The following is a 21,619-nucleotide window of genomic DNA, read 5'->3' as shown; positions in this document are numbered from 1 at the left end:
TAGACGCATAGGTCTGGAAGACCCGACATGCTTAGCCCACTGAAATCCAAGCCCAACATATGAGCCTGATATTTTATTATTAATTAAATTGAAAAATAACATGTTTTTTTTATTTTTATTTTTTTTAATAAAAAACACACATTGCATCATTTATAGACTTAGTTTTAGACCACCAAAGAGGTGGTCGGGAAATCAAGATAGATATTTTTTATTATCTAAAACTCTAATATTTATTAAACTATTTTCATCTAAAAATGCATAAAAAACACTATTATAACTTTAAAAAAGTAATTTCTCAAATAAATTTTTTTCAAAATCAGTTTTAAAAATACAAAATTAAAAAGTAGAAAAAAATATCTCTTTCAACTATGATCAATTTTGTTTTTAATCAATTTGAAAGCTCAAAATCACCCAAATAACACTATTTTCATCAAGAAAAAGACTTTGACATTAAATTTAACTACTTTTATCATCAAAATCCAACCAATCAATATCTTTATCTCTCATTTGTTATTTTTTGCGACCCTCTCTAAAACTCAATGATCAAAAATTGAACAAAATAAACTTAAGAACTAAATTGTTCAATTGCAAAACTTAAGGCACCATAAAGAAAACTTGAAAATAACTTAGGGAAAAATTAAGCAAAAAAAGGCGCTAACACCATTTTTTTTTAAAATAGTTCATTTTTTTTGGTTTGGTCCTCTCGTTTTTTTATTTTTTTAAACAATAAAATCAGATTTTCTTTTGCAAAATTGAGCATGAATATTTTTTAAAATTAAAATAATCATATAAAAATAAATTAAAAAAAACTATCAATTTTAAATCTCAATCAACACAACATAAAAAAATAAAATAAAAAATCAAAATATGATAGAATATATATATAAAAAAAGGACTCTAGATGATATCACGGGTTTTTTAGGAAAAAAAGTGCTGCCATTCAAGTTCGAAGCTCAAAACAAGTGATGTATCTGTACTCTTTAACTCTGTTTCATCTTGATCTAAATGAATGATTTTATTTAGGATGTAATGTGAGAATGGAGTCACAAAAAGTTTCAGCTTCTTTAGTTAAATCCTTAGTTGAAAATTTGAAATAAAAAATTACAAAAAGAAACATACCTCGAGATAGCTACGGTGAAGCGCAAATCGTTTTAATAAAAAAACATTCCGTTGCCGGGAATCGAACCCGGGTCTCCTGGGTGAAAGCCAGATATCCTAACCGCTGGACGACAACGGAACTTTTGTTTATTTGTCTGATTAATTGATATTATTTCAAAGCCTTTGCTCCATTTCATTCCACGCCTAGGAACCAGGCTGTACACCTTTAACAAGCAAACATCGTCTTTTTAGAGATTAAATGATATGGCCATCGCCGGTAACTAACATCATGCTGTTCATCATCCAGAAATAGTAATAAGTTCCGATATCAACTCTAGCTACGCTGAGATTTTACAGGGAAGGCTGCCTCTATATCTGATATGTTTTGATGTGAGCTTCTATGGAAACTCTCTGCGCCAGTCTTGTCTTCTGTGGTATTGCCATCTCTCTGTCGTTCTTCTCATTGGTTTTTCCTGTTGGTACCTCCTTGTGTCTTGTGGTCTCCTTTTGAAATATATCTAGCCAATGGCAATGCTACCTTTTTTTTTCATGCTTCTTTAGGCTGCACATTCTCTCCCCCTTTTCCTTTTGTCCCAAGGAAACTTCGGTCCCTAGAGGGATCGTAACAGTATTCTTAGAGAGAAGAGATTAAACAAATAAAAAAACCTTCTTTAATTTACCAAGTGTAATTAGACAGACAGAAATCCCCTTCAGTATTATAAGATTTCTCTCAGAATTAAAAACTAACCCTTCAAAACATAAAAAATCTAATGCTTCTACTGATTAGCAGACCAGGACCATTGCTTCACCCTGGGATGACGCAATACTGCCTGGCATTATATGCACAATTCTTCTTGAAGTGTAAACCTGACAAATTGTTGAAAACAACTATACTGGTGGCACTGCGAATTTACCAAGTCCTGTTGCATGAACAGCATGTGAATCCATTGTGTTCAATATCTGTGGTATTGACATTCCCCCTGAGATGACAATTTCTGCCTCGCATGAAAAAGGAAGCACGAGATTAACATCCTATTTGTTGAAACTACCAGAGGATTTGCTTATTGTATATTAGTATGGACTACAGAACTCTCACCGATTCCTTCTCGAACTGAGAGATTAGGTCTCAAAATATCCTTCGAACTGATGAGGAAAATATCTCCAAGATAAAGGTGGTTGGTAGGCACATAAACACAGCACAGTTCCTCTGCGCCCATGCTTCCACGAAGAATAACAATGGATGTGATAAATCCGAAAGCATATTCCCCATGACGTGGATGCCTTATGATGGCCACTTCCTTGAAGGCATTGGAGCTCTGATCTGTAAAACAAATTTATCTCTAAACTCCAAGTTAAAAAAAACCTAATATTAGGAAGGGAGTTGATTATCCAAACCTGGGGAAATTGCTGCACTGATTTGTTTAGAAGCAGAGTAAATATAGCTAACAAAAGGCATTTTCTTGATAAACCATTCTCCCAAGCCAAGAACAGAAGCTCCCAACCATGAGGACATGAACACACCAATCAGGAAGATGAAAGATATGGAGGTCACAAATCCAAGACCTAATTACAAATTAGTAAGAGAAAAGTAATTTTCAGAACAGAGAACGCATAGATGGTACTAATCACATTCAAAGCTCATGCTAAATGGCTAATACTATAACAGCTAGAATTTCTGGTCAGCTTGGACACAAAATAAAAATCTTTGGGCTTGTTTGACTTTTTTTTTATATCCCAAACAAGAATCTCAAAAACATAACGATTCATCTCATTTAAGTCAACGTAATATACTTTTGTAGTCATGACAGAATTATTGCTGAGCGGTGAGCACTGTTGATCCTAACAGCTCAAAATGAATATCCTTTGGATATCAGTTCCTTGAAAATGGTAGATGACGACTATTTATAAATGAAGAATCCAGTAACAAAGAAAAGAGAGATTTTCTACCTATTAAACAGAGGTTATGGTTCTGCATGGTTAAAACGACACTGATAGTTGGGCCAATCTGTTGCCTGGCCAACAGAATCATCATAATACCAGCAATGGGGGTAGCTTTTAGCTTCCAGCTGATTATTTTAAGAAAATTGCTTATCCCCTTCATATAAATCCCTCATAATTCTTACAGCATCCTCATCAGCTAAAGTAATAAAGGACGACAAACTTCCCATCATTTTTTTTTTATAAGAAACAAACTTCCCATAAATAAATGGCTTAATTGAGAGCGTCCACCACTGTAAGAATCTCACTTCTTCATTACCTTAGAATCAACTATTTCATTGCTATGTCCAGATGATGCTTTGAACATCAAATACATGTTAAAAAAATGCAGGTATCTATGAGAAGAGAAAGAAAGAATCTTGTGAACTACGTAATAGAATGGGAGAATGTTTACACCCACCAAATATATTGACTCCAAAATGAGCATAGATTGGAGAGAAGAATCCATCCACAAAACTAATAAACCACCAAGTGATGCAGAATGTGATGGCCATAGGAAGCAAAATGACACTACAAAAGCAAAGGAAATTCTTGTTATGCACCAAGTAAACAAAAAATGTATCAAGAAACTTCCATGGTTTCATCTTAGGAGGATGCAGAATTGAAGACATTAGTCATTTCCATGTGGAACAAAAATGTGAACTGTTAATATCTACAATTCTTGTTATGCACCAGTAAGACATGTATGCACAAAGATAGTCAGATAGATATGGCACACATACTCTTCTAATGAATGTTGTATTTTTGTATATGGAAACCTTGAATCATGCAAATATTTCATGACTATCAGTATTGAAATCATCGGGTTTGAAATACAATTCAGGACTTTATTTGCAAAGACTGGCACTCTAGCCAGAATGCAGGGGACTAGACAAGATAAGTGCGCAAGGAAAGATCAAGAAATTAATAGTAGATATCCATTTAGTTACAGAGTTAGCACAACGGAAGACAAACATATTCCCGCCAGATTGTTGGTTTATAAGGTCTTCTATCGTATGAGAGAATGAAGGTTTATTTCAGGAATCTTAACTGCTAAATCCTATAACCAATTGGTTGACTAGTGCGCATGCAAACAAAACTTGGACGCAACTGATCAGGCTTGCGAGAATGTGAATACAGATACAAGGCTGAGAATTCTATGACCTTACCAAAATTCTAAGACATTGTCATATACATCAAAATCTGAAAATCTTCTTGATAACCTAACTACTTTGAAACTATGATTTAAGCGACTTACATTATTCTAAAAGAAACAGCATGATGAGGAGAGAAGAGGCCATAGGCAAAATTTTTAAGAGGCTACAAGCAAAAGTTTGAACATCAATGGACAAGTGAATACAAAAAGGTGAATATGTATTATAATATCGAAACTATTGAGCAGAAAGAGCTAACCATCCAGACATGAACTTCTTCGAAGCCCAGCTTCTGATGACTTTAGACATTGCCTGCACGACAAAATATTAATATTATTTGAGTTAGGTAGATTTCAGACACATTGACATATAAATTCTAGCATGCATCAAGCCACTCTCACTTTAACTTGCACTCATGTACTATGATTACATTTACTTTTACCTGGTACTCATTAGAATTTCCTTCAGCACATCTAACATCTCACAATTAAATCATTGATCAACTCATCAGACTTATGCACTAAAATCTACAAAGTAATTAGAAATCACTAACAAATTACAACGTAAATAATTTCAAGTTTAGGCTGCATCCATGGACTTCCATCCGAGATTTACCAAACATGTGGGCAAGCCAATTTGCATGCGCCCACAATATTAGTCAACACGCGCGCGCGCATAAGCAAGGGGTATCCATGGGTCCTCCGCACAACCACAACTAGTTCTTTATTTCTTCGAACTAGTCTTGTCATGTCTAGACCTAGACGCAACAAGAGTCCATCTTAATTTTGATAAGAGAGGCTCACGCTTAGCTTCCAGTATCATAGAAGAAGTAACATAATATTACAATAACCTTAAAGCAATCTCAGAAAATTGACCCAGTCTCTTTCAAAACACAAAAACTTGACGAACAATATCAATTTAAATACGAGACAAAAAAGAGAAGAAAAAGTGAATATGAAAAAGTGAGAACCTCTTCGCTGGAGGAGTGATGAGAAGAGATGATAGGAGAGACAGATTCAGAGGAAGAATTAGACCCTCCATTGGTAATGATATTGTTAATATTAATATCTGGATTTTGAATGGGTATTAAACGCTCTAGATCCCTGTCTCTCGCCGCCATTTCTTTCTTTCTGTTTTTCAGCTTTTCTTTTGGTAATTCTCCTTTCTCTCTTGCAAGCTGGGAATTCCAACGAATGCGTCCTCTCTCTAACGAACCTGCATCGACACGCGGGCGTTTTAACTGTCCCAAAACAGACAATTGCTCGCTGCAAAATGGGCTTCAGATGAGACGTGCTCTCCCTGTACATAGGCCCAACGAGGTTGAATATCTTCCTACTGTGCCTTTCGTCCCAAAACGTTATGGCAATGAATTGTGATGAGGCCTCGGAATAAAGACAAGCCCAACTAGGCCTGAAAAAAGGAGAAGACCAAATAAAGGGAGGGAAAAAAATATTAATCCAGCCGGGCTCAGAAAAGAGAAAGATAAGGAAAGAAAACAATAGAATGGCGGTCCAACAGGATCCAATATTTTGGCCCAGTCGAGCCCACTATTTTTTACCTAACTTGACCTTAAAGAAATGAAAGAAAGGGAAGCAAAGAGGGCTAGCATAGGAAAGGAAGGCAAACATGGCATGAAAGCCAAGGAAAATAGAGAGAGAAAGGAAACAAAAGGGAGAGAAGAAAAATAGACCACCAAAGCACCACCACCAGAGATCCACATGTCTACCCAATAAGTAGGGCTGGTGTAGGAAGAAAAGGAGAACTTGGCATGAAAGCCGAAGAGAATAGAGAGAAAGGAAATAAAAGGGAGAGAAAAGAAAAATAGACCTCCAAAGCACCACTAGAGATCTATTGTTGAGACGTGTCTACCCAAGAAGTAGGGCTGGTGTAGGAAGAAAATGAAAGCTTGGCATCGAAGTCAAGGAGGAGAAAAAAAGAAGAAGAGAGAAAATAAAGAAAAGAAGAATAGGTCATCGGAGATCTACCATTAACATGTCCTACCTAGGAGGTAGGCTTTACAGAGATAAATCCAACAACATAAAAAAAGACCAGTATTTGACGAACTTAAAAATAGACCATCGAAGATCCACCGTTGACATGTCCCTTAGATTGTGGTGGGTAGGGCAAAGCAAACAATATAACAATCTTGTTAATGTGTTGGCACATGTAATCCACACGCCAAGCAATTTTCCTTCCTCATTTTTATTTTAGTCATTAATTCTTCAATATTTTCTCAATTTTGCCTAATTAAGACCAACGACCCACCCAAGGAGAGAAGAGTTTAAGAGGATAAGAAAGAGAAAAAATGCTCAACTAGCCCAAGCATAGTCTAATCAATCCTAACAACAAAAAGAAAAAGAGAAGGAAAAAGAAAAGGAAAGAGAGAAAAAAAATTGTCTTGCTAAACAATATTTGAGCTTGCTCTTATCGCTATAACCACCTATCAACATTCTTTGTTTTACGCGATGCCCAAGTAATTCTCCATTTTACAAGCTACTACTGCGGGTGCATAAATTGTCAATATGATGCCTACTTGAAAGTCCTATTTAAAAAATGGATAATGTGGAGCCTGCATGAATAACTTGTTTTCCAAGTTACCTGCATGAAAAAAGTAATTATTTTCCATGATTACTCTCTCATGGTAGGTATATTAATCCATTCTCCATGAGGCAATTTCATGTGACTTGCGATGTATAAATAATTAAGGTCACCAAGTAACAATACATGATAGAATAATAAACACAATAATCACAACATACTTTCTCCTACATTATCATTCTCTTTTTTACATATTACTTTCCTCCTATAAATTTGCTAGTTTAAACATAAGAGAGTCTCATGTACTAATTAAAGGATTTGTTTACAGGATTTTGTAAGTCACTAGCCTATCCTAATTTCAAAAAATAAAAATAAAAATAAATCTAGAGCCAATAGCACCAGTTGTAAAGAGACTCAAGTTTTATTTTAATTTTTTTTTACTTTACACGCTCATCCTTTTCATTAGAAATAGTGTATCTATCAACAACATGCTTAATCTCCCTTATAATGAAACCAATCTTAGAGCTAGAGAAAAGATATGGAAATTTGCTTCACAACTTTTATCGAAAGTATAAGAACATTAACTTTAACCCATTACTTCTAAAATTCTCCTCAAACACATATGAGATATATCTTTCTCAATGTGCTTCATAAAAAATCACCTCTGAAACAACTTCTAATTTGGTTCCCTTTTCATGAACATCACAAACAAAAAATTTTACACGTAAATCTTCTCCATCAACATCATTTTAATCATCCTCGTTGAATTTTGATGGTTGATTTTAATCCATAAAGAAACTAGAATTATCAATACTTTTAGTGTCAACATCATATTCATCATGATCAAGAAGTTGTTTCGTCTGCTCATGCCTCTAATATGGGTTCTTAAAATTATCCATGGATCTGTTATCACTCTTCTCATGATTCTTCACCTCTACCAGTTGATGGGTTAATTTTGTAATATGTCTTTACATGTTTTCTATCACCAGTTCTTAAACATCTTTTCTTAATTCTCTAATCTGTCTATGTGTATCTTCTATTACTAATTTCTCAACAAAGAACCTCCCCGTCCTCTTCTACATGAGCACGTCATGTTCTATTACCTTTTATAGTCATAATTATTCCAGCACACAACAAGCAAATAACCACTAGAATCGTTGGGCTTTAATACCAACTAACACAAATAAAAACATAAACAAGAAGACAATAATCTAGAAAAACAAAATTAAAGCAATATAAGATTATCTTACAAAAACATAATTCTTAATTTTATTTATAAAAATAAAATTCTGATATGGTGCTCTAAAGTGCAAGCTAAACAACCATATTTATACTAGTCTTAGGGCTACCTTGAAGAGGAAAAGAATCTTAATCAATAATCATAGATTTATTTTAAGGATTCCTAAACTTAAGAGGAAAAAAAAATAAAATCGCTAATCTTAAGTTTGATGTCTTTTTTATTTTTGGTCATTTGATTGTTATTTCTTTTATTTTTGGCTAATTTCAACCAAATATTAGTTCTTCCAATAACATCAATTACTTAACAAAATTATTTATCTATACATCTACTTTCTGGTTCAAGGGTGTGATATACCTAAAAACATAATCATAATAAGTATGATTAAAATTGTAAATTACGATAAACAAGTAAATAAGGACTAACTATTCATGTGCATTAATGTAATTCCCGTATCATTAAATGAAATATAATATCTTTAGTAATTAATAATTTCATTAATTTTTAATACAATTTCTGAATAGAAATAAATTTATCAAAATACCAAAAGTTTCTCTAACAAACCCATATATTTAACTTCAATTTAAATCAATTAAATTTTATAATTATCCATTACACCAAGTATTTATCCCATTAACTAGGAAGTTAATTCTCTTAACTTGCCTATTCATCGGGAAATTATTTTCCTTAACCTAGAAATCATCATCTCCGTGCACCAAATCATGCTAGGCCATACAATTTTTAGGCCACTACACCTAGATATGACTCTCTACAACATTTTATTTTTCTCTTACTATACATTGTTTTTTCTTCCCACATTTACTACTAATTTAAATACCAGAAAGTCTCATATTTCAAACAAACCCAAATGAAGTTTGGAAATGTCGTTCTAGATTATGTACATAGAAATATTTGTAAATTAATCAAAACTGTTTGATTTAGTGCCCGTTTGTTTACGTGGCAGCTTTTGCTTTTAAAGCAAACTGCACAAATAATATGTTTGGTAATGTGTTTTAACCCACTTTATGGTTGGTGTGTGACCAATATATAATGTGTTTTAACTGCAGGTTTGAAGAAAAAAAGCTGAGAGTTGCTCCCTCGCATCCCGTGGACAGTGGAGAGTGTCTTCACCTCCATTGTTCTGATCAGACCGAGTCCGGTCCAAAGCTAAATGCATTGAATAGGGTCCGACCCAGTTAAAAAAAAATCAATTTTTATTTTTATTTTTAATTGTGTTTTATTCAAAAAATTAGAAGGAGATCGCTTGATGACGTATCATTTGCAGAATTTGATCGCAATCCCAATTTTGTTCCTGATGATATTTTACCTGATGTTGTTTCACGCTTAAGAAACCAAGAAAATTGTAGTCCTTGTTAGATGAATTTCGTATGTGATGGAATTATAGATAGTTTAATAGAACAATAAAAAATATTTTATATAACTATTATTTATTTCATAATGTAATAGCAATAATTAAATCTACAATATTTAAATTAACAACCATCAATATATATATATAACCTCAATTTGAAAAATATTCTTTTAATCAAACACATTAAACTACTTTTTGTTTAACCTCAATTTAACTATATTTTTAACCAAATCAACCTCAACAAAAATACTTTTTATAAAATAATTTTTTTTAAACTATAACCACAAAAGCTATCATAATATCAAACACACTATCTGCGGTAGACATTGGTTCATCACATTTTTAAATTAGTCCTTTCACTAATATCTTATTCATTTCTGATTTATTTTTTTCATTTTAAAAACAATGAACGCTGGAGAAAAAAAAACTAATACATTAAGAATGATTAAGCTGTTCAAATAACAACTTCATTAATTTTTAATACCACAAAAGTTAATTAACTATTTCCAATGAACTGCAAGAGTTATCAATTAATTAATTTCAATGAAATATAAGAATTAAGTAATAATTAATTCATAAATTGCATGGCACGATAGAGTGATAGTACAAATCAATCACTTCATAATTAATTTCAATAATTTTTTTTATTTGAGTTCTGATACTTCTTTTTTTTTTTTTTGGTAATCCGTGATGTCTGGGCCAGCTTACGCGCACCACAACTAATCCCCGGACCCACTGAACACCCTGCAAGCCCAGTAAGCATGTAAGACACCGCGGGGGTGACAGGCGTGCACGCTAGGGCTCGAACCCAGGTGACAGAGACAAGGAAACCTTGCCTCTGCCGCTGGGCTACAAGCCCTAGTGCGATACTTCTTCTTTTTTAATCAAATTAGTTGATGACATGTTGAAAAATAAATCGGATATATAAACACTTTATTGAAAATAAAGTAAAGATATAAATACTCAAAATAACAAGAAATAATATGGCATGGAGGGATCAAGATTCTATATCCGAATGGAGAAATTGAAAATAATATATATATATCAATCCATAACCTTTACTTGAAAATAATGAATGGAGAAATTGAAGGTAAAATGAAACTGATAGTAGTGTGGATTCATAAGCTGGAGTCCCCTGCTGAGAAATCCCACTTCCTATAATATTCTAATACAAAATGTAGCTAAGATTGTTGACAAAGATTTTCAAACCCCATGTACTCTTCGTTCTCCAGCTTCTCAACCATGTTTGCTATGCCAACTCCACCTGCAGCAAATAGTGGCCGTGAAAATGAGCATCAGGAGATAAAGAAATGAAATAGGGTTTTGTCTAGATCTTGAGATGAAGGGGAGACTTGAGCACCTAAGCTGACTGCGCTCACAAAAATTGTCAAAGCCAGTATGAAAATAATTAATGATGCTCTTCCAAGAATAGCAATTATCTTTCTAACCACATGCTGGCCAACAAAGGCAGAAATCGTTGCAACTAAAGCAAAGTAAGCAGCTGCAGCAAAGAAGCAGAAAAAGAAATACAGAAGGTTAGCTTGAATGATTGGTGACAATTATTACAGATGTAAGCAAAATGATTTGGAGTTGATATCAATTATTACAGATGTAAGCAAAATGATTTGGAGTTGATATCTATGTACATTGCTTGCTGCTACATACCATATGGGACAGGGAAACGGTTGAGGAGGTAATACTCTACGACTGACATTGAAGATGAGAATGCCATTGCAAAGGTTGATGTTGCACTTGCTACCTGCAGAAAGGAACAAAAAACTGACGGATTTTGAGGCTCGTGAATGATCACTTCAATGGTGCACAGCAGGGGGGATTGCAACAAAATTAACTTCTTGGTTTGACTACTGATGCTTTTGTGCTTCAAGAAGCTCGTGCCTGTTTCTTACCATTACCTTTCTTGGATTCTGGATTTTTAGTGATATTGTAGATGCATGAAAGCAGTTAAGTACTTTACCTGAGGAGGAATTCCTAATTCGAGAAAAAGAGGTCCCAAGATGAAGCCGCCTCCTAAACCAAGCAGTCCACCCACCATTCCAGCAATTATTCCACACGAACAGTACAGTAGAATCTGATGTAACTTCCAATTTGTGATTTCCTTCCCTTTGGATGCTATCACTCTGGTCCCTTTGCACAAGCATATGGCTTCGAAAAGCGTAACTGAGGCAGCAATTGGTACCTGTATGATGTGAAACTATCTGGTTCAACTGTTTCTATTCCCAGAAACACAACAGCATAGTATGTTTTCGACAGGGGCTCCTCAAGCTTTCTGGGTTCAAGTGCCCGCCCCGATGATGAGCTGCCAGTAAAGTATAGCTATAGAGGATTGTTTCCAGAATTCATGTGCGGATATGTATCTCCACATTATATGGAAATCAATTAAAGATAGCATATTAGAAGCAGGGTTGCAATATTTCCAATCCATTTTATTTTATGAATTATAGATAGATGGATTCTTGGTTCTCCTTGGATTGCCTATAGGCTCAAAGTAAGAAGCTAAATCTAGATTTTGATTTGCTATGGCCTTATAGACTAGGATTACTAGGTTTGCAGGTCATTTAAGCTAAAAATTATGTTTCGATCATTTTGTCTGTGCTTGTTTACGAATGTCGAAGGTGATTCTGTGAAAGAAATTATCCATATTTTCATTTTACCTGCAATGAGTTCAGGATCCAGTACGTGACTGAGCAGGTTGGAAAATATGTCTGCATAGAGATACATAAAGATAACATATTCAATAAGTATGAGGCAATTTCGTTATGATGCTCAAAAATTCAACTTGTAAACAGGTTAGAAGGTCAGATCCTAATCTGCATGATTCCTTTTCTTTTTAGAAATCTTCACTGAATAGGTTTTCTCCAAGTCTGAACAGTGTCCCAACACCACAGAATTATAAATAGATGAGACTTTTCCGAGGCCTGGTAAAGACTAATCGACTTATGGTATCAGAGCTTACCTGAACAATTTGAACAACAAGAAATCCCGCCCAGACATAGAAAAGCAGTGCCACCTCTTTCCAGTAAATGTTTTCTCGTAAAGGGACCTGATTATGACAACGAAAGAAGAATACATTTGTAATTTAGACTTTTGGAAACAGCATTTACATTACAAATGAGTAGCATTCTCGATCTCACCTCATCGTCTGGTAAAACAACTGGACCACTTGGAAGTGGTTTGTAATCTTCTTCAGCGCCATCTGCAAATGATCAATTTTAACAGAAACCCCTTTTCAGTGTACCTCTCTCCAGAAACTTTCTTCCTGAGTAGAATTCAGTGATTTACTGGCCTGCTGTTATACTGTTCTTGAAGAAGGATTTTGAGCTTTTCTATAAAATGGATACAAGATTCTTTAAGTTTAATGATAACTTCTGCTGCATACTTCCGGTTGAAATTGCCCTTTTTTGGACAATAGGCTGTTAGTCAAATAATAAAGTGGCATATAATACATATATGGGATCAAAAAAATCTTAAATGTTTTCAGATCCTTGATGATACTTTTATAAGATTGATTGCTTATGTTTTCAATGTCTAATGACTCTGATTGACTTTCAACAATTGACATCACCTTATGTGTCATTTAATTTTTCCAAGGCTAGTATCTTTCCATCAGCTTAGACCTTACATATAAATTTCCCATTGACAAGTAATCTTTCTTTAATGAATTCGATGAACTAAGCATCTTAATCTTTTGATTTGAATTTTTTCATGGAGGGAAAAACAGGCACTAACCTTCTGGTTTGGACTCTGATTCCAACTGCTTGGCTGCATCCTAAGTGTTAATGAGAATCCAAAATTAAGCCAGAAAAAAGAAGAAAGGCCATGATAATCTCAGGAGTTAGCAAGTAGAAAACCTTACCTTCTTCGTCATAGTCTCTTTCTTCCATGTATCGATCCCTTTGAATAAAGCTTTAGTAGAAGTACCTGCCATAGACAATTTTTATGGTGGCTCGCATCAGTTTCTTTTATCAGAAGAAATATACATCATCTTTTTAACAGGGAAATTTCATTCTTTTTAATGCATGATTTAGTTTCTGTAATCAAGCATTAACAGCACTGAATTGCAAATGGAATGGTCATGCATTCTAAGCTGTGTTCTAATTCCTCTTTCTGCAATGTAAACTATCATGGAAATGCATGATGTGAAACATTTCCGTTTTTGTTTTACCTATGAAGAGAATAATAAGCAGAACTGTGACCATCCAATCAGCAAACATGACACTGAAGGCAACTCCAATGCTGATTCCAAGCATGAGCATAGGCTGAAAGAGCAGTGTCAGGTCATAGTCTATAAGAGGCATGTCCAGTGTTGGGTGCCTAAGTCTCAGGTTGTAATATACTGTTGCTCCTGCTGCACCCATGATCATACCTACATTCAGAAAGCCAGAATTATTAACATATTTATTGAGCACTGACAGAGTTAGAAATAGCAGTTGTCTATGTACTTACACTTAGAAATGGCAGTGGAAGATTTCGGATCGAAACCAATGATCAAGGTGAGCATCGGTACAAATATCCCTCCACCTCCAACTCCTCCAACACTACCCAAAGCTGCCCCAAGGAATCCTACTATTGTTCCTACAACAATTCTCCAATCAAACTTCATATCCTGCTCAACCAAAAACGTACTGTCAAAACAAAGCATGGCATATAGAATATGATAATAGTGGTTAACAAAAGTAACAATCTAACGAAAACTCACAGGCCAAACAGGCTCATAAGAAGACTTTCCACCTTGAAATAAAAAATGAAGAACTTTTACTATATAACCAGGGCTCATTTCTTTCTCAGCCGAGGCTTCTGGTTCTTTATCTTTCAACAGTCTCTCTGCACTGGCCATGTTGGTCATCAAGACTTGAACCAGAAATATCAAACATGTTAGCACTGCTGTAGTTGCTAAAGCTCTCTGGTTCAGCTTAATTTTAGCCATCTAGGATTGTCTAAGAATGAGGAAGCCTGAAGAAAGAAAGTGTTTATGACTCAATCTCAACAATTTTTGTGCTGTAAATTTGGCTACTAATTTCTCATATGCTTCTCTGTGTGAGAACAGCAATACACAGGTGAGGAAACTTTGAAACAAATGAAGAGTGCACCTCTTCAGCACCTACTTATATACTCTCCTTCGTTTTCCTCTCTGTGGTCCGGATTCCTTTTTCCAATTTTGTTTTATATTATTAAAATGATTTCAGCATTTTATTCATTTCCCTTCTTTCACCTTACTTTAGTAAACCTATTTACTAAAATTCCCAGAAGGGAGAAACGTAAATCCCAGTTTGTATTATCCTTGAAATTTATCAAACCACTTTTGGCCTATTTCATGATTTTACTTCAATCAGTAGCAGGATTTCTTTTTCAAATTACCAGTACCAGATAAAACATGATGTGAAAGCAAGAAAGAAAACTTCATGCTGGATCGAATCCTACGGGTCGAATCAATTGTCATAACATTTTACATTCATCAAACGGTGTGTAATTCTCGGCGCAATTATTCTGAGCACAAAGTTCAACTAATATAAAATTACTCAGAAGGTCAAAAGCACGGATTGATTTATTTGCATCACCGACATTTTGCTGTGTCTTTGCAAGTTCGTGGAATCTGAGGTTAAAACATAGGTTGATAATTGAGCTCCAAATTCAAAGGGGTTATTACAGTGCCCATGCCCCCTTATCAGTGCAAGTATTCTAATCTCTCGTGATATATCACTTCCATGACAGGTAAATTTGTGTTGGATTTGAAAACTGATACTCTGTAACCTTATGCAAAACACATCTTCTTCGTTCTTGCCTTTAACACCATAAAATTAAATATGAAGAGGAAAGAAAAAACAAGTTAACGGGATTCCTGTGAAATTTCTCAGAAACAACAAAGCGGTACGGAACTTTTGAGCACTATAAAAACTTAAGTTAGTCGCAGCAGTCAGCAAGGACAACATGCCTAAGAAGCTTCATATCTCATGAATGTTTCTTGGGCTTTTCTTTTCACGAATTTTGATCCCTTACACTTCCAAACAAAATCATCGAACGTCTCTCTCTTTCTGATGTTGATATTCTCCTGCTCATTAATAGGTTGTCTTTTAAATTCCCATTATTGGATACAAATTTGGTTATTCATGCAAATGCAGTCGATTAGCTAGGGACTAGACTATTCATACAAAGGGCACTTGCTAGCCAATTTGTCTCCATGAGCATATTTTTCTTGAGACCATTACAAAGAACCTAAAGTCGTGGGAAAACGTTGTTCGTCTACGCACAGTATCATGGATTGAAACCCTTTTTTTTTCTAATTTTTTTTTCTAATTTTATTCTTTCATACTCTATTGATTAGAACTTAAAATTGATGATTTGTTTTAATTTACTGTTTTTATGGTTATGTGGTTTTAAAAAATATCTTGTTAATTAGTTAATGATTGATTTCATAAAAAAAACAAAAATCCTGATTTTGTTATTTGAAAAATATTGAAAAAAAGACCAAAATTAAAACAAAGAAAATAAGAGTTATTTCTTTGAAAAACAAAATTGGTATCAACACCTTTTCTCTTATTTTTGCCTTTGGATTTTTCCAAAAACTCTTTTGGTCCCCTTAGTTTGGTAATTAAATGTTTTAGTTTAAAATTTTATTTTCTTAACATTTTTAGTTCGTGGGTTTAAAAAAAGAAGTCATTGAAAAATAGTGGAAAAAAAGGAGGTCAATTGGTCCGATTTCATTGACAAAAATAGTCAAACTTGATGTCGAAGGTGTTAGTGAATATAACCTATAGCCAATCGGTTGATTGCACGTAACACTGCTTTTATTTATGTACAATATATTTATTATTAATAAAAACTTTTGAAGTGAAAATTATATTTTAAGATAAAAAAAAAAGCATAACTTATTTTTTCGACCACAACTATAGTGGTTAGAAACTAGGCTTATAGGCAATACATCATTTACTCCTTTTTTAAAAAAAAAAACAATTCGTGTACAATGGTCTACCCATTTAGATAATAATAATAAAAAATTCCAAGCACACAAGCTTATACTACTAGGCTCATACACCGGGCTTGAGACTCCATGGATTAGGCATGCTAGGCCTTCCAAGGTCGCATACCGGCCCCATTCTTGTTTTTTTTTAAAATTTTTTTCTCTATTCTATGTTTATTTAATTTGAAATTAAAAAAATAAATATATATTGCTTTATTATTTTCTTCATTGAAATATATTTGAGTTATTGTTTTCTTGAATGCTATTAAAATTTTAGTTTATTTTCAAAAACATTATTGATGTCTTTGTTTAATTTTATCTAGCATTTTTTTTATATAACTCGTTTTTTTTTAAATAAGGCACAGTTTGTTTGCTGGAAAGTAGTTTTCTTTTGGAAAGTAAATTCCGGGAAAGTGAATTATTTTTTGATGTTTGATAGTGTCATGAAAAATAAATAAAAAACCACTTTTCAGTGTTTGGTTATGTCATGGTAAATGAGTTGAAAAATTACTTATTAATGTTTTATTTTTTTTCAAGTTTATTAAAATAATGAGGAACAAATCTTACAAATTAAAAAGTTGAATAAAAATTAAATTGGAAAAAAATATAAGTACATAAATTATCTTAAATAAAATAAATAATAATAAAATAATAGAGATCAAATCTAACAAATAAACAAATTGAAAGATGATGAAATTAAAATAATAATAATTACAATTGCATAAATTATTTTAAATAAAATAAGTAACAATAAAAAAAATGAGGATAAATTTGATAGATAAAAAATTTTAATTAAAAAATAATAAGAAAAAAGTGAATAACAATCATAAAAATTAGGATCAAAGTTAATATAAAAATTAAATTTTAAAGGATTAAATTGAAAAAAAATATTCAAAACAAAATATATATAGCAATCAAAAGTTTGATGATCAAATTTGATATAATTAACAAATAATATGATATTTTTAAATTTTTCACAACTTCTGGAAAGTGTTGCTCAAAATAAAAGGAAAACACTTTCCTGGAAATTAAGCCAAATTTTTCTTTGACTGTAAAGTATTTTTTCATTGATCAACTTTTTTAATGATAAACAAACTGTAATATCCCACATCAGCGGGTGATGGTTTGGTAGCTAGCCTTATTAGTAGTGTTGGTTGCTAACATGTTGTACGTGTTTTGGGGCGTCAGGCTCAGAAGAGGGTTCGCGACACCAGGAACAAAACCGTGAGGGGGATAAGGCTTAAAGCGGACAATATACAACATGTTGGGTCGAGCTGTTATATTTGGTATTAGAGCCGACCTCACTGGCTATCCAATTATGCCAACGGGGTCTTTGGCCTCCTTAAGGGGGGTGGATTGTAATATCCCATATCGACGGGTGAGGGTTTGGTAGTTGACCTTATTAATATTACCGGTTGCTAACATGTTGTACGTGTTTTGGGGCATCAGGCTCAGAAGTGGGCTCGCGTCACTAGGAAGAAAATCTTGAGGGCGGTAAGGCCCAAAGCGGACAATATACAGCATGTCGGGTCGGACTGTTACATTTGGTATCAGAGTCGACCTCACTGGTTGTCTGATTGTGCTGACAGGGCCGTCGAGCTCCTTAAGATGGGTGGATTGTAATATCTCATATCGACGGGTAAGGGTTTGGTAGCTAACCTTATTAGTAGTACTGGTTGCTAATATGTTGTACGCGTTTTGGGACGTCAGACTCAGAAGTGAGCTCGCGTCACCAGAAACAAAATCGTGAGGGCGGTAAGGTTTAAAGCGGATAATATACAGCATGTTGAGCCGGGCTATTAAACAAACATAAAAAAATTTAGAAATTCATTTCCAAAAAATCATTTTTTGTCAAATTAACGAGATCTAAGTTTTGATGACTTTTTAGCGAATATCTAACTTTATTATTATATAACTAAATAAAAAATATTTTTATTAAAATAAAATAATTAAATTTGATATTTAATGGATAAACTCACGAAAACGTTTTGTCAGAACAACCATTCTTCCTGTGCTGTACTTGGCCTCCCTTACTTTGCCAAGAAGCAAAAGATTTTAAATCCACTGGTCCTTTAAAAATATTACTAATGCAAAAGGTTTAAGGCAATGTGAAACCTATTAATCGTAATGTAGCATAAACTAAATGCTATACCTGTAACATGCTTATGTATTATCATGAACTTGTAAAAAAAATATAAAAAACAAATTATATGGAGAAAAACTATTATAATCTATAATGTTTTCAAGAAAAAACTATACAAATAATTTTAGAAAAAAAAACATAAAAAATAACAGGAAAAAACACCATGTAGGGAAACACTGTACTAATCTATAATGTTTTGTGAGGAAATATACCGTTGTAATTCTCAACCAGCTCAATATTAAAAAAATAAAATTAACAAATAATTTTGAAAAAAATTAAAAAAAAAATATGTGGGGAATGACTTTAGCAATCCACAGTATTTTAAAGAAAAAAAAGTACAAAGCTAAATTCTCAACCAGTTTAATATAAAAAAAATAGAAACAACAAAGATAATTTTGGAAAAAAATTATATAAAAAAATCATAAAAAAAAGAAAACTAAAAGAAAAAAGATCCATGTAGAGAAACACTATAGCAATCCACAATGTTTTGTGAGGAAAATTACAGTTTTAATTCTCAACCAACTCAATAATAAAAAAAAAAATCGACAAAGATAATTTTTTAAAAAATCATAAATTCTTAACCATCTCAATATTAAAAAAATAAATTCAACAAAGATAATTTTAGGAAAAAACATGTGGAAAACACTATAACAAAACAAAAACTATATGGAGAAATACTGTAGCAATCGACAATATTTCAAAGAAAAAAACTATAAAGCTAAATTCTCAACCAGTTTAATAGTAAAAAAATAAAATTGATAAAGATAATTTAAAAAAAAATAAAAAAAAAGAAAGAAAACACATGCAGGGAATGGAAAAACAAAATACAAAAACAAAAAAAAACATGTGAAAAAAACTACCATATTTTTCTTATGCGTTTTAGAGTATTGCTAATAATTTGCGGTTATTTTTTATTTATGAGTGTGTAAATGGAAAAAGAGAGAGTAGAATGCAGCGAATGTGAGGTCATTTTTTTTTTTCCTTCACTTTTAAGGCCTGGTATATCTATGAAGATGACATGGGATAGGATGTGTTTAACCTGTTTTGAATAGTTATTGATATATTAGTTTTCCTAGCGGGTTAATAATAATAATAATTTTTTAAACATAAAAAAATATTAAAAATATATAAAATATTTTAAATACTTTGAGTTTGACGGTAAACCAGACTCTCTCGGTCATGTCAGACCCAACATGCACCAGTAACTTTTAAAATGAAAAATAGAAAAGACAACGCTCCTCATCATTTCTAAACATCTATAATATGAACTCCAATGCAAATACTATATCTTTACAGTGTGGTTCATAATGCAAACATTCTATCCCTTCTGGTCATGTTAAACCAAAAAGCCTTAGGTCTAGTAGCCATGCTTTGACCCAACACGCGTCGGCAACTTTTAAAATAAAAAATAGAAAAGGCAACGCCCATCATGATCCTTTGAACATCTACAGTGTGGTCCACAATGCAAACACTCTATGTACACAGTACCAACACAATGATTGTCTCACACGTTTTAAAGTATAGTATAATGTGATGGGTTTTGATGTTTAGTAAAAGTAACGTATTAGAATGATACTAGATAGATGGTCCGCACTATGTTGTACATCAGCTTATTTGTTTTTCATCACAAAAAAATAATAAGGTAATATAAATGTTTTAAAAAAAACAATTGAGACCCGGGCCATTGACTTGACTGAATAAGATTGTATGATTTTGATGACATGACATAAAAAATGCAATGAAAATAAAATAAACCTACAAAAAATTGATAATGAAAGAATATTAAAAAAAAACGATTAGAGCTCAACTGAGTTAGCATGCTAAATCTGCAACCCGGTTGTGATACCAAGAAAACCTTATTGAAAGCAAGCTGAATAAAACAATGAAGCTCACTTATTAAACAATCCAATATAGATCGAAAATCCAATGTTGAAAGGCACAATTGAAAAAATAAAATAAAAAAAGCAATGAAAAAAATATCTAAGTCAATCTAGGTTAATCCGTTAATCTTGCAACCATGGACATAGGATTGATATAACCTTGTAGACTGGAAAAACAACATGAAGACTAATTCCCAATAAATTAAATGTTAAAAGGATGAGATTAGAAAAAATAAATTGAAAAGAACTTAAAAAAGAAGAAGAGTGAAGTCAACTTGTGTTAATATTTGAAATCCACGACCTTTGTCATGAGCCCAGAACTCAATAAAAAATATTAAGTGATGAAATTGGAAGAAAAAGGCAATAAAATAGGATTTAAAACAAAAATATAGCAATTAATAAAATGGGGACAAAATCCGACATAAAAATAAATCAAAATCAAACATTAAGAGATGAATTGAAAACATAATTCAATTAAAAAAGGATAGAAAAAATGAAAAAATTAAAAGAATGAAGATTAAATTTGATACATAAATAAAATGAAACCAAGTGACAAGGGACTAAATTGAAGAAAAAAGCTTTCAAAAAAATATAAAAAAAATCAAATAGAAATCAAAATAATAAAGATCGAATTGAATATGAAAATAATAATTAAAAGACACACATTTAGCAATTAAAATAATGAGAACCAAAATTGATAAAAAAAAATAAATAAAATGAAACTAAGTGATGAAGGACTAAATTGAAGAAATAAATTAATAAAAAAAAAGAATAAGAAAGAAACCAAATAGAAATTAAAAGAATGATAACTAAATTAGATTGTTAAAAACAAATGAAAAAACACCTTTGTGTTTTCTCAAGTAGAAGAGAGAGAAAAGAGAAAGGAGAAGAAAAACATTCACCGAGGCCACACTGCTCATGACATGCGCCCATCCACCGTGAAGATAGGCCACGACGAATGACGGTGTTCGTCCATTGAATGAGCTCACATGCGTTGCTTGAAGGGTGCAAGCTCTTTCCACTCGCTGGAGTGTGCACTACACACTCCATCAACCTTTCTCTTTTTATTTTTTAATTTATTAAAAGACCATAACGCACCCCATCACCATATAAACAAAAACAATATGAAAAGACTAAAAGCTCTTGATGCAAATTATATATTTTTTTGCTTGTCCTTGCAAGGGCACCTCAGCAATTGCATTGTGTTTTTTAAAAGAGAAAAAACCAAAATTATCCTTGATCGA

The 21,619-nt window shown here is 32.8% G+C and overlaps 2 protein-coding genes and 1 non-coding gene across 5 annotated transcripts; all 3 read right to left on the bottom strand.

Annotated features, from left to right (window-relative positions):
• Positions 1 to 1,165: 1,165 nt before the first annotated feature.
• On the bottom strand, positions 1,166 to 1,237 carry TRNAE-UUC (transfer RNA glutamic acid (anticodon UUC)). Its single transcript has one exon. It is a non-coding gene; the product is annotated as a tRNA-Glu (tRNA).
• A 139-nt stretch (positions 1,238 to 1,376) lies between these two features.
• Positions 1,377 to 5,448, bottom strand: LOC133694114 (protein LIKE COV 3-like). 2 transcript variants are annotated; one of them, XM_062115560.1, is made up of 7 exons: positions 5,200 to 5,448; positions 4,489 to 4,541; positions 3,497 to 3,606; positions 2,494 to 2,661; positions 2,195 to 2,419; positions 2,013 to 2,093; positions 1,377 to 1,709 (listed from the first exon to the last, which is right to left on the bottom strand). In XM_062115560.1, exons 1-7 carry the CDS (start codon positions 5,347 to 5,349, stop codon positions 1,633 to 1,635), a joined length of 864 nt encoding a protein of 287 aa, XP_061971544.1. In that variant the 5' UTR covers positions 5,350 to 5,448; the 3' UTR covers positions 1,377 to 1,632. The 2 variants fall into 2 exon arrangements, with proteins under 2 accessions (XP_061971544.1, XP_061971545.1); XM_062115561.1 differs by lacking the exon at positions 5,200 to 5,448 and adding an exon at positions 4,334 to 4,395 and having other exon boundaries at positions 4,489 to 4,538.
• Positions 5,449 to 10,392: 4,944 nt separating this feature from the next.
• Positions 10,393 to 14,546, bottom strand: LOC133694100 (sulfite exporter TauE/SafE family protein 3-like). Of its 2 annotated transcripts, XM_062115535.1 has the most exons (12): positions 14,094 to 14,544; positions 13,841 to 14,000; positions 13,560 to 13,760; positions 13,251 to 13,315; positions 13,124 to 13,163; positions 12,529 to 12,590; positions 12,351 to 12,437; positions 12,049 to 12,099; positions 11,352 to 11,573; positions 11,042 to 11,135; positions 10,737 to 10,877; positions 10,393 to 10,640 (listed from the first exon to the last, which is right to left on the bottom strand). In XM_062115535.1, the coding sequence occupies exons 1-12, from the start codon at positions 14,319 to 14,321 to the stop codon at positions 10,558 to 10,560; spliced, it is 1,434 nt and encodes a 477-aa protein (XP_061971519.1). In that variant the 5' UTR covers positions 14,322 to 14,544; the 3' UTR covers positions 10,393 to 10,557. The 2 variants fall into 2 exon arrangements, with proteins under 2 accessions (XP_061971519.1, XP_061971520.1); XM_062115536.1 differs by lacking the exon at positions 12,049 to 12,099 and having other exon boundaries at positions 14,094 to 14,546.
• Positions 14,547 to 21,619: the final 7,073 nt, after the last annotated feature.

This window comes from Populus nigra, chromosome 5 (assembly GCF_951802175.1).
Source record: "Populus nigra chromosome 5, ddPopNigr1.1, whole genome shotgun sequence".
NCBI classification, from domain to species: domain Eukaryota; kingdom Viridiplantae; phylum Streptophyta; class Magnoliopsida; order Malpighiales; family Salicaceae; genus Populus; species Populus nigra.
Note: the sequence above shows the minus strand (reverse complement) of the source record. Positions and strands in the feature narration are given on the sequence as shown.